Raw genomic sequence first — 16,546 nt, 5'->3', positions numbered from 1 at the left:
CCACTATTCAACTTGAGGGTGTGTGTTAGAATGCGACAACAAACAACAAATCAGTCAACAAAAGTCAAATTAACATACGGAGTATTTGGTAATTTGACTCTAGGATCAGAAGTTGTCAGCTTCATTTCCCAGAATAGAGAGTCACAAGTGAGCATAGGTCAATGTATTCAACAGATACCAGCATGTTACAAAACATGATATTTCCTTTTACATTAAGGTGGTTCCAAAATGTATTATGGAGCCATACTCTAAGTAGAAATAGTTGTTTAGGATATTTGTGTATATAAGAACACTTAGCCATTGCAAAGATAATTCAATTCAAAGTGAATAAATATCACTAATCAATATTTACAACAAATTCAGCTTTCGTTTTATATTTTATACAACATACTGAGGCAACTTAGGCAAGTCTACTCCAATATTTACATGCTTCATAAACAACAAATTTGAGATTACAAACATAGATTGAGATTACAAATGACATATTTGAGATTACAAACATAACCTACTGAGGCAAACATAACAGATTCATAACTTGGACCATAACTTATGCCCATAACTTGGACCATTCATTATTCATAAACAAGATATTTGAGATTACAAACATGACCTACTAAGGCAAGTCTACTCTAATAGTTACATTCATATGCATGCAGGCTAAAAACTTGCATACATGACATAATAGGCTAAAGTCCTAAACCCAAATAATCATAAATCATAAAATAAACAATATAACGTACCAACAATAACATGTGTTCCCAACACGACAGTAAGATAACAATCATGAATCATTCAACTATTTTTGCAGATATTAGAATAGTAGTTTTCATGTGTTCTTTTCCTATTTATGTTTGAACAATAACATGTGAAGAAAACAACAAAGAGTGATAATTTATACACGAATCTATACATCTTAATAAATCAATGCAATAAATCGCCTCCTTATTAATTGCTGACGTGACATCCAAGCTGTCCATTAATAATTGGTCCCGATAATAAACTGCTAATGACATGGAATTACATATGACCAACAAATCAAATCCATTAACCCTAAATCGGTTTCAAACGCCATTTCAAACCCGATTTTCGCATCAATCAACAATCAAGATTATCAAATCTAGTTTTATTAATATATCACCAAATGTGTTATACAACAATTTAAAATTTTAAAGTAACTTCAGAGTGTAACTCACTGGAAAGTTCAAATACACCGTTGGATATGGTCAATCAAACATGTTCTATAGAAATCTAGACTACCAATTGTTCGATTTTTTTCTATTTAAATTATGTTTTTTTTAGAAAAATACATATGTATATCCAAAGTATTTTTGAATAACACGTAATCTAACCTTTAATTTAATTTTGTATTACTTTTTTGATAAAAAGGTAAAAGAGAAAAAAACAAATCCATTTGCACTACACACCTCGCTCACTCACGCATACCCAACCCTCGATCTGAATAACACAAACATACACTCAGAAACAAACAGACACAAACCAAACCCTCGCAACAAATACACTCTTTCTAACCAACGATCACCTTCCGATGAACAACAACAATAACAACTCTGGTAACAACAACAATCGCCGGTATCCTCCCGGTATCGGAAATGGCCGCGGCGGCGGCGGATGGTACGGCGGAGGTGGTAATTATCAATCGAACCCCAATTACCACAATCAACCTCGAAACCCCAATCAGCAACAACATCAGTCACAATATCCACAGAGACAACAGCCTTCACAACAACAACAACAGTACATTCAGAAGCAACAGTGGCTAAAAATGAACCCTAATAATAATGCCTCTGGTTCCTCTTCCATCAATAATAACAATTTTGAAGTTGAGAAAACCGTACAGTCAGAAACCACCCTTGATTCAAGGTTAATTTTACTTCACTAAATGCTTACAATTATTCTTTGAAACTATAATGCCTGTAGGTTTATCAATACCATTTAAATTTAGGTATTTGTGTATAGTTAGGGTCTAATTGTAGTGATAGTGATATAAAGGTGATGTATTATGTGTAGACAGCCTCGATCAAGGTTAATTTACTTGCTTAAATGTCCTTTAATTTTCCAATTCTTGAAACTGCAATGCCTGTAGATTTATCAAGATAGTGTGAAATTAGGTAATTGTGTATATCTAGGTTTCTTTAAATAGCTATGATATATTGTGATATTTGGTCTTGTGTGGACTTTTTTCAATTAATGATGTGCTTACGGTTTACTATTTATGTTTTTTGGTACTTCTTCTGTGCACCATTTGTTAGTAGTCATATGTTTTTTCTCGATATTTACACCCGTACAACGGTGTACAACCTAGTATACGGAGTTCATACTTTTAGTTGACAAACCACTAAAGTCTTCCTTTTTCTCTTTACTTTATAAGTTCATATAAGTTTACCTTCAATTATTACTTTGCTTGATATTCTGACTTCCTAATAGTGGGAGCGTAGGTCGGAGATTTACTAAATATTTCTGTGTATTTGCTTAATTAGGCTTATATTGAACAATCAATATTGACCGCACTCATTTCAATGTCATATGTATTGATAACTATTTGTAAGCAGACTATGAACTAATATATTTATCCATTATGTGGTTTAGCTCTCAAGATTGGAAAGCACAGTTAAGCATACCCGAAGCGGATAGCCGTTACAAAACTGAGGTATGCATGCAGCAATTGACATTATGCAATGTGCAGCTTAATAGTTATAGTTAATTTTAGCTTCTTTGTTTTTATCTTTTATATTAGTACATATCTTGTTTTTCAAGGTTTATGTGTGTAGTATATAGATTGTCTGTCATATATGACTATCACGTAGCAAGTTTCTTATTTAAAAACAAAGATGCGATGCATTTTAAGAAATGTTCAATCGGATGATCTTTATTCTAGGTCCCACATCTGTTATGAACTCTTATGGAAAGGTCAAAGCAAAATTAGGGTTTTGGATTAGTGGCACTCAATTCTTATTGCTGGATGATTAGAACATGGTTGTAGTGTACATCTTTTATGCTAAAAGTTCAAGCCATACATGAATACATTGCATGAGTTTAATGCTATGGATACTCTTAGTTTAACGCCGACCTGAAAGTTTTGATACATAAACTTTCAATAATTGTGTAATATCTAAAATAGAAGTTGACTAACTTTTTGGGATACAGGATTTAACATCTACTAACAAATGCTTTACAAAGTCCTGATACTTTATATATAAAATCTGTGATGGTAGATGAACCCGAGTGGAAACCGTAAACACGTAATAATAATAAATATAATTATAACAATTATAATGAAAATTAGATAGTATTGATAACTGTAATAGCTTTCTTAAATTTTGTTTTATTTCTTCTCATAATCGTTGCTATACAGGATGTGACAGCTACTAAAGGAAATGAATTCGAGGACTACTTTTTGAAAAGGGAGTTACTTATGGGAATCTATGAAAAAGGATTTGAAAGGCCTTCTCCCATACAAGAGGAAAGTATTCCTATTGCTTTGACTGGTAGTGATATTCTCGCTAGAGCGAAAAACGGAACCGGTAAAACCGCAGCCTTTTGTATACCAGCTCTTGAAAAAATCGACACTGACAAAAATGCCATCCAAGGTTTACTATTTTTTCATTTCCTACTATTTTTAAATAGATATTTGTATTTGTATTTAGAACATATAAATAATAACATGTTTTGTCAATATTATATGCAGTTGTGATTCTAGTTCCAACTAGAGAATTGGCTCTTCAGACATCACAAGTTTGTAAGGAACTTGGAAAGCATTTACAAATTCAAGTAATGGTTACAACTGGAGGAACAAGTTTAAAAGATGACATCATGCGCTTATATCAACCCGTCCATTTGCTTGTTGGTACCCCTGGAAGAATTCTCGATTTAACCAAAAAAGAAATATGTCGTTTGAATGATTGTACAATGCTGGTTATGGATGAGGTATATTCAATATCATTTTCATTTTTGATTATTATTATTCTTTTCATTATTAAAGTTTTATTTTTTATTATCCCTCAGGCTGATAAGTTACTGTCCCCGGAGTTTCAACCTTCTGTTGAGCATCTAATAAGTTTCCTTCCCGAAAACAGACAAATCTTGATGTTTTCAGCCACATTCCCTGTTACTGTCAAAGATTTCAAAGACAGATACCTTAAAAAACCGTATGTTGTTAATCTAATGGATGAGCTTACTCTCAAAGGTATCACACAATTTTACGCTTTCGTAGAAGAACGTCAAAAAGTTCATTGCCTCAACACTCTTTTTTCAAAGGTTTGCTCACACACCTACAACATTTTTACTGCAAAATATTGTTTTCATTTTTCAAAAAGTTTGATTCTTTTGGTGGTTTTTGCAGTTGCAAATCAACCAATCCATTATTTTCTGTAATTCTGTGAACCGGGTTGAGCTATTAGCCAAAAAGATTACCGAATTGGGTTATTCTTGCTTTTATATTCATGCTAAAATGTTGCAAGATCATCGTAATAGAGTGTTCCATGACTTTCGCAATGGTGCATGCCGAAATCTTGTTTGTACCGGTACATAATCAACTTTGCAACTTTGTAACATTGCACGATTTTGTTTATTGAACAATTTATTTGATCAGTTTTGTTTATGTTTGCAGATCTATTTACAAGAGGTATAGATATCCAAGCAGTCAATGTTGTCATTAATTTTGATTTCCCCAGGAACGCCGAGACATATTTACACAGGGTAATTTTTAACCCTTTTTTTGTGTGTCCTCTATATTTGGAAGAAATTTACTTGTTTGTTGTAATTTCTGAGGTGAAACATTTTTTGTGATTCTAGGTGGGCCGTTCTGGAAGGTTTGGACATTTAGGGTTAGCTGTGAATTTGATAACTTATGAAGACCGCTTTAACTTGTATGTATTTTCATATATGCATGTTCAATTTCATGATCTACTTTCCAAAACTGATGTATTTTTCTGCTTTTGTACAGGTATAGGATTGAGCAGGAGCTCGGAACTGAAATTAGACAAATTCCTCCCCAAATCGATCAGGCCATTTATTGCCAGTGATTCGTGTCATGTGCTTTTCGATGGTCAGTTATGGTAAGAAATATATTCCAATGTGTGACTTTAAATGTGCCTAGAATAATTATGTAACGGTGCGCAACAAGTTAAAACTGGTACTCAGTATAACTTAGTATGGGTTAAAATGGGTCGGATTAGGTTGGCCCACGAACACTTTTTGTTAGTTTTTATAACGTCAATCATGATCATCGAAACGATATTATTAGAATGCTACATATAAAGGTCATTTGACTTTGTCATTTTTTGAGCAAGTAACATTTTTTTATTTCCCGCCAGTTTATCTGCAGTTATAACATCTTTTCATGTCCCCGAACCTGAATTCAACGTTGAGAAAGCAGGAGTTGATTCATATATTGGGGAGACAGTAAAAGGATCATAGTAATTTGAGGCAATTTACAGACAAATGTTAGGATTCTTTTTAGTTTTTTATCAGTATCTTCTTTTAGTTTAAAATCTGTTATATGCTAGCTCTGTATGTAGCTGACTGGTGAATAGGCATGTAGTTTGTTCTTCATATTCTCAAAAAGGAAAAAAAAGGAAAAAAAAAAAAAAAAAAAGAAGAAAACCCAAAAAAACCAAAAAAAAGTAGGAAAACTAGAAAACTGCAACTCTTGAACATTTTTTTTTTTTTTTACATTTATGTTGAATATTAAATTTAAGTTTTCTTTTCCCAATTTGTTGGGCTGTCATTTTTTGCTTGAAACTGATATTGACATCCTGCTCATTCAGATATCATTTGTTGGTCTATTTGTACCATGTATGTATAGACTTGTAATTATGTTAACGTTATAGCTTATATGGTCTTATAAACACCATGTTCACGTAACCAGATTTGTATATATAAATCAACGAATAAGATAAAGTTCACAACTTATAAACTACTTAACATATTAATCGTGACAATAATTTTTAGACTATTCCTTCGTGTTTCCTTGCATCTCGGTTAACTAGTAGCCGAAGCATTTAAACAATCTGGTGGGTAAAGTGCCTGTAGCATGAAACTTAGCAGCTGCTTCTTCTGTCTTGATGATAAACTGTCCCCTTTTGGCTAAAACGACAGCACGTTTTTCTTCTGCCTCTCTATGGATTGCTGCCATCTTGTTCTTCATTTTCTCTCTCTGTTTCCCTTTCTCAATTTCAATGTCTTCCTGCTCCATATACACAGATGTGTAAATTACTATTTCTTCTGTATTTCATTATATATACTGTATGTATATGTATAGGTGAAAAGAGAATATGTACCTCAATCTGCTTAAGGTCGGCTTCAATTTCTGCTCTTTTAGTATTCTCCCATGCTCCAATTGCCGAAATCTTTGTGTACGCCCTGCACACACTCATAGATAAGATTAAACATAGGGTGATTACATCTTATACCGTGCGCTTTTCATACGAATTTAGAGTAAATAAATAGAAATAAATACTTGTTATCTGCCTTTGTCTTTTCGTTATCTTCCCAGGCCTTGATTAGTGCCAGTCTTTTCTCTGTTACAACTACTTCAAGTCCAGTGTCTGAAAGTGAAATCGCAAACATATATACAACAAATACGTAAAATCGATTGTAAAATCGAGTGTTTATTTGGAAAATTTTGAAATCATCTGTTGGTGGTGAAAACGGTATTAGGGAACTTACTGTTGTGATTGCGAAGTGATTTTGCTTTTTCTGGTGGCGGTGTTGCAACCGAACTTGATTTTGGTTCTGTTTGTGGTGGTGGTGGTGTTGGTGTTGATACATCGCTTTCCAAAGTTACATCGTTGTTTCTTTGTTCGTTTTCCTCCCCCATCCTTCAATTCGTGTTGATCGGTTTTTTCGGTATCTGAGAAAAACTAAAAGTTTAAAGATTGATAGAGAGGTAAGGGGTAGGTTTGGTTGGTAAAAATAGGAAGTGGTTGGTGCCGAAGATAGTATATAGAGATCACGAATCAGTTGGAGACGTCACCTACTAAGTTTGTAGATAACAATGTTTGAATTTCTATATATTAACACTTTAACCATACTACAACTCATCGTTGTAAGAATATTAATAATTAAAAAGAAATAAGTTTTGCACGAACTAATTTGAAAAGATTTCAAAATAGGTAATATAAGTTAAACATATTAATTTGCTTTTTAATATGTAACATATTATGAAGTAATCAATACTAAAATTTTGCCATATGTATCATTCAGTTTTGCATTACATTTAAGAATTATTATATGATTATATGATTATTATTTTCCCAAATTTGGATCATGTTTTATTTACATCCTTAAATATTCTATTCGGACTGGGTTAAAAGAGTAACATCAAAAACCGGAAATTAAAAGTCTCATTTATTCGTGACTGTGTTTCATTTTGTTGCATGGAATGGCAGGAATTTTTATTTTTTTTAAATCTTGATTTTAATTGCTAAAATGAGAGACTTTATAGTAATACAAATCATTGCAAGAGGATCACGTGTGACGTTTTTTAAGAGTAATCCGTGAAATACTTAGATAAAGTGCGTATATCAACTTAAAAATAATTACTCGGGGTATGCATATATACTCTCATAGTAAATCAAGGGAATAAACCTTTATATCTATTCAAATTCATTAGAGTTATGACTCCGATTAAATTAATAATAATACGTGTGTCAATTTTTAGTGGAAGGTAGAGTATACTAGTCGATCTTGAAGGTGTCCAACTTTTATTGAGTTGAATTGGATAATAAAAAGATAATGTATAATGATAACGTCAAGAAAGTGAAGGTATCTCAACTAGTCTTGATCACTTCCGTGTACCTTTAACTTTCTTTGATCATTGTTTCTAACTATAAATATAAATTTCATATTACTCAGATAACTAGTAGGGCCATAAACGAGTTAAGCTTTTTAAATTGAATAATTTTTACTTAACTTTTAACTTGGTTAACTCATATGAGTATATGAGGTTTTAAAAACCTAATTGATGTGTATATAAACCTAGTTTTGTATTCTCTGTTGACAGCGTTTTTCTTTGGCAAAACGACCTCGTTTCTATACGAGTTTTTTTTTTTTTTGCCAAAAAAAAAAGAAAGAAAATAAACTCGTTATTAAATTCTAGTATTGTTAGACTGTTACAAGTTTTTTTAAATAACTTTCATACCAAATACGCGCTTGTGCTTATGCTAAGCGTGCCTTTGGTTGGATGGCGGATGACAGAGCAAAAACATTCGATCTGAATAGAGTACATTTAAAAACAATGAGTGACGATTAACAACTTCATTACACTGAAAAACCCGATTAGTTCGATACACTCCAATGAACTTGAGCCATAAATTGCATAATTTGGACTTGGAAATGAAGTACAACGACTGGAGACATATATAACTTTTTTAAAAAGCAAATGGAGACATATATAAGTACGGGATCCTATTGTTAAATCAAATGTTTCAAGAAGGGCTAAGTTAACATTCATATAGCATATGGTTTTGTGATTCAGATAATGGATCCAATGCTTTTGAAAGAATGTATCAATGAAATACGTTTGATTTGATTGGTGGAAAAATGAGCAAAATGTTCTTGACCCCGCAAGATCGAATGGATAAAAAGTTAGCCCAAAAAGTTTCAACAAATGTATAGCCCAGCCCATTAATATCGATCTCAACAAACATAAGTTAGCCCAAAGAGTTTCAATAAATGCACAAAATTTAACGAGATTAAATTCTACATACACTAAATGTCGTGGAGTTGGGGTCGGCCGACGCCAAAAAATTGCCGTTTCACCCGTTGATTTCACACTAGCAAATTTCACCTCACCCCCTCAAATATACAAATCATACACTCCACAAGGGGTACAAAATATAAAATTTCAAAATTTAAAATGTAAATTTCATTTTTAATTTAAATCAAAATAAAAACACCTATCATAAACTTTAACGGGGCACATCTTTCTACACGCCGCGGGTTAAATCTCACCGACCACACCGTTAAACTCGAAATATTTTTATGAACAAAACGAAACTAACTACGTTTGAAACGGACACTTTTTAAAAAACATTAAACACAACGAAAACTCGTATCTTCCTGCTCGCCGCGAGTTCAAATTTTTCGACAACACCGTTAGAGTCGAAATAATTTTATGAACAACACGAAACTAACTACGTTAGAAACGGACACTTTTTAAAAAACGCTAAACACAACAACACCCGTATCTTCCTGCTCGCTGCGAGTTAAATTTTTTCGACAGCACCGTTAGACTCGAAATAATTTTATGAACAAAACGAAACTAACTACATTCGAAACGGACACGTTCTCATAAACGCTAAAGACAACGACGTCTACAACGGCGCTTAACACATGAGCCGTTTTCCCTTCTGTAAATACATAAAGCTACGTTAAATATAAATACGCAGGCCGAAAGCCCCCGCCGCATCGCGCGGGCCGGATCCAACTAGTTTTATAAGAAATGGAGTAAAAGCTCTTTTTAAGTCCGGTTGTATTTGTTTTCTTCGGCTATCAATCAAGATCCGTGAAGTCCGAAGAACTAGTACGATTTCAATACTTGTAATAGTTGGTGGTTGTTTGTTTGAGATTTGTAATAGTTTCAATTGTTAGAGTTATGTTCGGTTCATGTTTTCAGTTAAACCGTATAATCTATACTTTCAAGCAGACTTTTTGCAACCAATCTGATCTTCAAAACTTTTTAATTATAATACTCCTAATTTATTTTTTGCTGAAAAAATGTATACTTACACAAAATTAATTTTATAGATATTGACTACCGATTTTCTAATCGGCCAGTATGATGATTCTGATTTATGAGCCAATTACCATAAACTCGACTTATAAAAAATTATAAATATTCTATTTACCGTAAGTGAAACTTCAACATGGTGGCTTCTCATTGGTCTAAGCCAATATAGAAAGCTTTTTAATTTCTTACCCGAACCATTGTAAGTGGTTTAATACGGCCCAGATAGAAAGTTTAGTCTGGCCCATTAATAAACTTTGATAACTTTGATAATTTGATACTATGTTTTTTTTTTAATTTATTTTAAATTAAAATATTTAAAAAAAAAAATAACTTTCATATACATATCCTCACACTTTACGGGGTATACTCCGTATGTTGTTTTAACTAAATATAATATTCCGTAAAATCTAAATTTTTTCATTCGCATACCCTTAAATTTAAATTATTCATAATTAGTACTTACTTATTTTAGATTTAAAAATATAAATTAACTAATTATTCACTAATGTATTACTTTTTTAATTCTTCTTTTGTTATTCATTTTGTTTATAAAACATATTAATTTGTTTTACGTTTTTAAAAATTAATAATAGAATGAAATCATTTCTTACAAAATCACATTTTTCTTAAAAAAACTCAGTGTTTTTGTTCACAAATAATTTTCCATTAACAACTTTATCGGCTTTGGACGCTTAATATTTCGTTTACCACAACTAATTTAATACAGTTCAAAAAAATATATTATAAAGTAGAATACATAGAGTTTGGGACAAAAAATATGGTATAACTCAAGAAATAATATTTTGTTATGAAAGTCAATAATGTCTGCCAAATTTTGTGGCTACAAATTTCCTACCTAACCACACAGTGATTTATTTTGTACTATAAATATATGAAGATGTAGTTTGCAGATGATGCACTTAAGAAAATATATATGTTTACTTATACATATACTCTCTCTTTCTCTCTCCTTTCTATTATTCTCTAATTAGTGAATACATTACTAAAAGTAGTTATAAACTCCTAAATTATAACACGTTATCAGCACGAAGTGCTCCGTATAATCAAAGTTTATCTAAGCAATCACAAGTCACTAATCGAGGTAAGAAATTCTTTAACGATATCTTCTATTATTTATTAGTAAGGTAAATATTATTATCATCATAAGTGAAGAGACCCGTCCTAATCCATCTGGACGAAATCCATATCGATTATAAACGATTCGCAATAGTTGATTTCATCGCGAGGTTCATGACCTCTATATGATACATTTTATGAACATTGCATTCGTTTTTCGAAAGACAAACTTTTTTTACATCAAAAGTTGACGACATGCATGCCATTTCATAATATATCCAACTATAATTGACTTAATAATAATCTTGATGAACTCGACGACTCGAATGCAACGTCTTTTGAAATATGTCATAAATGACTCCAAGTAATATCTCTAATATGAGCAAATGCACCGCGGAAGATTTCTTTCGTACCTGAGAATAAACATGCTTTAAAGTGTCAACCAAAAGGTTGGCGAGTTCATTAGTTTAACATAAATAATCATTTCCATCATTTTAATAGACCACAAAGTTTTCATTTCCAGTTCTCATAAATAAGCGTCCCATGCATAGAGACAAAAATATCATTCATATGGATTGAACACCTGACAACCGACGTTAACTTAATGCATAGAATATCCCCAAACAGAACCTCTCGTCTGTATAATAATCTCGAAGTACTAAAGCATTCGTACCCCGAATGGGACTTGTCAAGGTCCATAGATCTATCTTTAGGATTCGCGTCAATCAGGGGCCATTTCCCTAAATTCTTAGGTTAACAGACTTGAAGGGCGATATTCGGTTTAATAATCCAACCATAAAATGTAATTTTAAGTACTTGTGTCTATTTCGTAAAGCAGTTGTAAAAGCAGCGCATGTATTCTCAGTCCCAAAAATATATATTGCAATAGCATTTAAAAAGGGAGCAAATGAAACTCACAATACTGTATTTTGTAGTAAAAATACATATGACGTCATTGAACAAGTGCAATGTTGGCCTTGGATTCACGAACCTATATTAATTATATATATTTATATGTTTGATCAATATCTGTCTAACAATTTAGGTCAAGTCGTAGTGTATCACAATCCTAATGCTCGAGACTAAATATGCAAAAGTCAACAAAATCATATTGACCAAAATGTCTTCCAAAATTTATACATGATTATTATATAGTTTAAATATAGTCGTTTTATTTATTTAAATTTTTTTAATAGATTTTATTAAAGTAAATAATATAGTTCTTTTATTAATAAATAAAATTTTATATTAAAATTTATATAATAAAAATATACTTTTATATATCTTAAGTAATAAAATTTATAAAGTTCATTTAATATCATAAAAATAATATGATAGGTATTATTAATGTAATTATATTATACGTAGTAAAATATCTTTGTATCACATATTTATTTGATAAAATAATATTGATAATAATAATAATAATAATAATAAGTAAAAGTTGTATTATTTTGTAATAATTATTATTATTCTACTAATAAAAATAACAATAATTATTATTTTTTCTAAAAATGATAAAATGATATTTTTTTATTAAGAATAGTACTAAAATGATAATAATAATGATGTTTCATATTAATAATGATATTTTTATTAAAAATAATAATTTTAGTAAAATGATAGTTTTAATATTAATAATACTTTTAATAATAATAATAGTAAAATAATGAAAATGATATTTTTCCTTTAAATCAATATCTTACAATATCCTAATTTCATCATGATACTCATACTCATTATTTCCTAATCGCTTCGTTTAATAGCTTTTAGTCGTCTTTTATATCGCGTTCATATTAATAATAATAATAATAGTAATCATAATAATTAGATGTTACTAATATTAGTTTTAATTATAATAATACTAATAATAATAATATTAATGATAATACTAATAACTATTTGAATGATAATAATAATAATAATAATAATAATAATAATAATAATAATAATAATAATTATAACCTTAACGATAATAACGATAGTAATAATAATAAAAATAACAATAATATCTTTTATTAATAACGACAATGATAATAATAATAATAATTATTATTATTATAATAATTAGATTATAACGACGATAATAACGACGATAATAATAATCATTTTTAATAATAATACAAAAATTCAATTGACTTTAACTTCTAAACCGTTCATCGAAACCATTCGATATCTAAATGAAAAGTTCTCAATTTTTCGCTAGCTTTCCAATGACATGCATATCATATACCTTATCTTAATAGCATATGTATTTAATTCAAGATTCGACATAACCTATCTAACGACAATAATGAATGTATAAGCATGCATAATCCTATATACTCGAGCACTAGTCAGGGATACACTAATAATATATAAAAGTTAAGTTATGAGTGCTCACGTATCAATATTGAGATTCAATATTGCAGGAAAAGTACGTAGACGCAACGAAGATGATAAACACTAGTTTGACTCACGAGCAATACTCCCGAACCATACCCATAACCTCCATAGCTATAACCCATAATTTCCTTAGCTCTATCCCGCTCGAAAAACAATTTCGAAATCACTCGGACAGCACTCCGTCGTAATATTTTATGTATACTAATAATATCTTGAAATAATACGGAGTAAATATATATATGTAAATCGATTGAGAGAGTTTAGAGAAAAATATTTTCAAGTTTCTATGAAATAATGAAACCTATTGAATTCTATTTATAATAGATTTTTGAATTATTAAAGTGAATTATTAAAGTATGAATTATTAAAGTGAATTATTAAAGTATGAATTATTAAAGTGAATTATTAAAGTATGAATTATTAAAGTAAATTATTAAAGTTAAAGTAAAGTAAAAATAAAGTAAAGGTAAAGTTTAAGTATAGTAAAAGTATAAAACTATGTACGTATAATACGCGTATAAATATATATAATATTAATTTAAATTGTTATATATATTTAATATAAATATCGTTATCTTTATCATACTGGTTAAGTAATGAGTTGTTAAAAGTGGTTCTAGATATTTATAAAAGTTATATATGTTTTAATAATAATGTTCTTTTTAAACTGAAAACGTTTTTGTACGTTTGAAACTAAATCAAATAAATATGATAATTTTGTTTTCCAAAACTAAATATATTTAAGAATCATTTTATTTAAAGGTTAAAATAATGGAAATGGTTATATCATAAAACGTTTTAGAAAAGTAGAATCATATATATTCATAATAGGTTTCAAGTTTTTAAGTTACAGTCTGTTGGTGAAGCATGCGATAAAGTTCAAAGGTTAAATAAACGTATGAAATCATCTTAATGAAAAATGTCGAGTTACTTAACTTGTCGATATCCAACATCTAAGTTATTTACACTCCACGTTCTTACTTATAAATCACTTTACCATTTTCCGAATGTTGTCAAAAAGAATAGATTTCTTAAATCACAGTGGACCTCATAACATAGACCCGTAATCATATCACAATGTATCTGATAAATCAATCATTTGATATTATCTTATAATTCCATCGATAAACATATTGAAACAAATACATTCATATAAAGTATTATACATTTAATACTTTATTAATATTCTCAAGTTATAATATATATATATATATATATATATATATATATATATATATATATATATATATATATATATATATATATATATATATATACACATATTTATTTATATAAAACGGTTCGTGAATCGTTGAAATTTGACCGAGGTTATAATGAATGTATGAACACAATTTAAAATTCTTGAGATTTAACTTAACAAACTTTGCTTATCGCGTCGGAATAATATAAAGATAAAGTTTAAATTTGGTTGGAAATTTCCGGGTTGTCACAGTACATACCCGTTAAAGAAATTTCGTCTCGAAATTTGAATGGGATGGTCATGGCTGACAATAAGTATGTTTTCATGACGTATACGAGTTGGAAATTAGAGTTTTATTATCATCAAGTAATATAGATAAAGCAATTTGATTTTTATGAAGAGTACGAGTGAAGTTATCACAAAAGAATGAAATAAGTAAATGCACGTTCTTTTCAACCTTTGACATAGTCACGGTTGATTTCCGGAATTCAAGGAATTTAGAGAAAATCTTCGTAATAATATTTGGTTCTTCGGTAATTAAGGAAGTTAGGATCAGCTTTGATTGAATGCGATAATCTGTTTTAATTGCTCTGTCGGATATTTTACTATATATCCACCCCCTTCGTTTCCTTATTTCCACAACTCACACCTTTTATTCTTTCTCCCTCAATTCATACTTTATAGCATTTGCTAATATGCTCCATCCAGTTCTGATTCTTGATATACTCCTAACTTTCATATCTGTCATTCTTCTTTTTCATCTACCATCGGAAGAATCTATTTACTTCTACTATACTCTTGGTTTTATAGTGTTTTTAGTTCTCCTGTGTCTTTATATTGCTATATGCATCGATATATATGGTTTGTAATTTCTGGGTTGTTGTTGGGTTTTATATCTTCCCTTATACTTCAAAGTCCCTGCTTCTGTCTTCTATAATTATTGTCATCCACAGTTAATACTTCCTCCTATTTGCTGCGATTTATACTCCAATTTCTATTTTGGGGCTTTGTTCTTTCGTTTCTTCTTCTTGCGATTAAGCATCGCTTGTAATGGTCCATAATTCGTAGATATAGATTTTAGAATGAACATTGTTAATGTTCTAAGAAGGAAATGGTAATGGCACGGTCTTGATTTGTTAAATTACCAGAATACCCTGGAAAAGCCCGAATCATCAAGAAATATTTTCTTAATATTTTAGAGGTTAAATAGAATACAAAAGTCGTGTAACATGGCACATGATGATGTTATGATCTGTGAATCATCACGTTCTATTTAAAAACTCAGCATGACTTACTATAATATAATCACGTTGATCAAGTGTCATTATATTATACTAACTCATGCTTCAGTTCCCAACACTACTTCAATAGTATACATATTTTAAATTCGAATTTTTCAGAATTTAGAAACTAAAATAGTTTCTTTTATGATGTAACACAGATAGTGCAAAGAGGTAAATGATTTCGAATAACAATAGTTATGAAGATATCTTCAGAAACATTGAAGATATTTATAATGAAAGATATGATGATATCTTAGAATATCTAAGATCAGAGGATGATGAAAAATATTATTCACAAGGGTTTAGAGTCAGGAGTAAGGTATTTGATAATAATTTCAGCAGACACTGAATCATTTGGATTCTTTGAAGGCAGGTTTAGTCTTTGTGATTTGTCCATAGCCTCCTTCATGGTTTGCTTAATCCGTTTTTCAGTTCCAAACCTTCTCTTTTTCTGAACTTTTCCAACACACTATCCTTTATTATCAAACTTTTGACTGTTAAGGTCGTTTACAGTTTTTGCTGCTTCATCAGCATTTTTCAAACTTCGGAGAACTAGTTCGCAGTTTAGGGTGTTTTTCAGAAACTTCACATTCAAAGTATATAAGTCTAGGAGATAGACGTTATATATACACCTATAACCGTTGGCGGAGACATGCTGCAAGATTTCAAAATACTGATTGCTGATTCCCAGTAATTGGCATGAAAATTCTTGTTACAAGATGCGGATGAGTAAATGATGGGGTTTCGATAAATATAATGACTTTTCGAAAAGTCAAAGATCAGTGAAGTTGTTGGTAAGTTTATTTCTAATGTGGTGAGACATAAAAGGTTCTCCGGTAACGATGACGA

The 16,546-nt window shown here is 30.3% G+C and overlaps 2 protein-coding genes across 2 annotated transcripts; one reads left to right on the top strand and one right to left on the bottom strand.

The window, feature by feature from the left end:
- Nucleotides 1–1,458: 1,458 nt before the first annotated feature.
- On the top strand, nucleotides 1,459–5,665 carry LOC139863202 (DEAD-box ATP-dependent RNA helicase 8-like). The gene is made up of 10 exons (XM_071851850.1): nucleotides 1,459–1,881; nucleotides 2,608–2,668; nucleotides 3,374–3,608; nucleotides 3,707–3,945; nucleotides 4,024–4,275; nucleotides 4,361–4,541; nucleotides 4,628–4,716; nucleotides 4,813–4,886; nucleotides 4,964–5,075; nucleotides 5,334–5,665. Exons 1-9 carry the CDS (start codon nucleotides 1,547–1,549, stop codon nucleotides 5,040–5,042), a joined length of 1,545 nt encoding a protein of 514 aa, XP_071707951.1. The 5' UTR covers nucleotides 1,459–1,546; the 3' UTR covers nucleotides 5,043–5,075; nucleotides 5,334–5,665.
- A 218-nt stretch (nucleotides 5,666–5,883) lies between these two features.
- Nucleotides 5,884–7,011, bottom strand: LOC139863197 (remorin-like). The gene is made up of 4 exons (XM_071851846.1): nucleotides 6,688–7,011; nucleotides 6,479–6,566; nucleotides 6,300–6,381; nucleotides 5,884–6,205 (listed from the first exon to the last, which is right to left on the bottom strand). Exons 1-4 carry the CDS (start codon nucleotides 6,836–6,838, stop codon nucleotides 6,005–6,007), a joined length of 522 nt encoding a protein of 173 aa, XP_071707947.1. The 5' UTR covers nucleotides 6,839–7,011; the 3' UTR covers nucleotides 5,884–6,004.
- Between the last annotated feature and the right edge of the window lie 9,535 nt (nucleotides 7,012–16,546).

This window comes from Rutidosis leptorrhynchoides, chromosome 1 (genome assembly GCF_046630445.1).
Source record: "Rutidosis leptorrhynchoides isolate AG116_Rl617_1_P2 chromosome 1, CSIRO_AGI_Rlap_v1, whole genome shotgun sequence".
Taxonomy (NCBI): domain Eukaryota; kingdom Viridiplantae; phylum Streptophyta; class Magnoliopsida; order Asterales; family Asteraceae; genus Rutidosis; species Rutidosis leptorrhynchoides.
The sequence above is the reverse complement of the archived record's forward strand: the minus strand, read 5'-3'. Positions and strand labels throughout refer to the sequence as shown.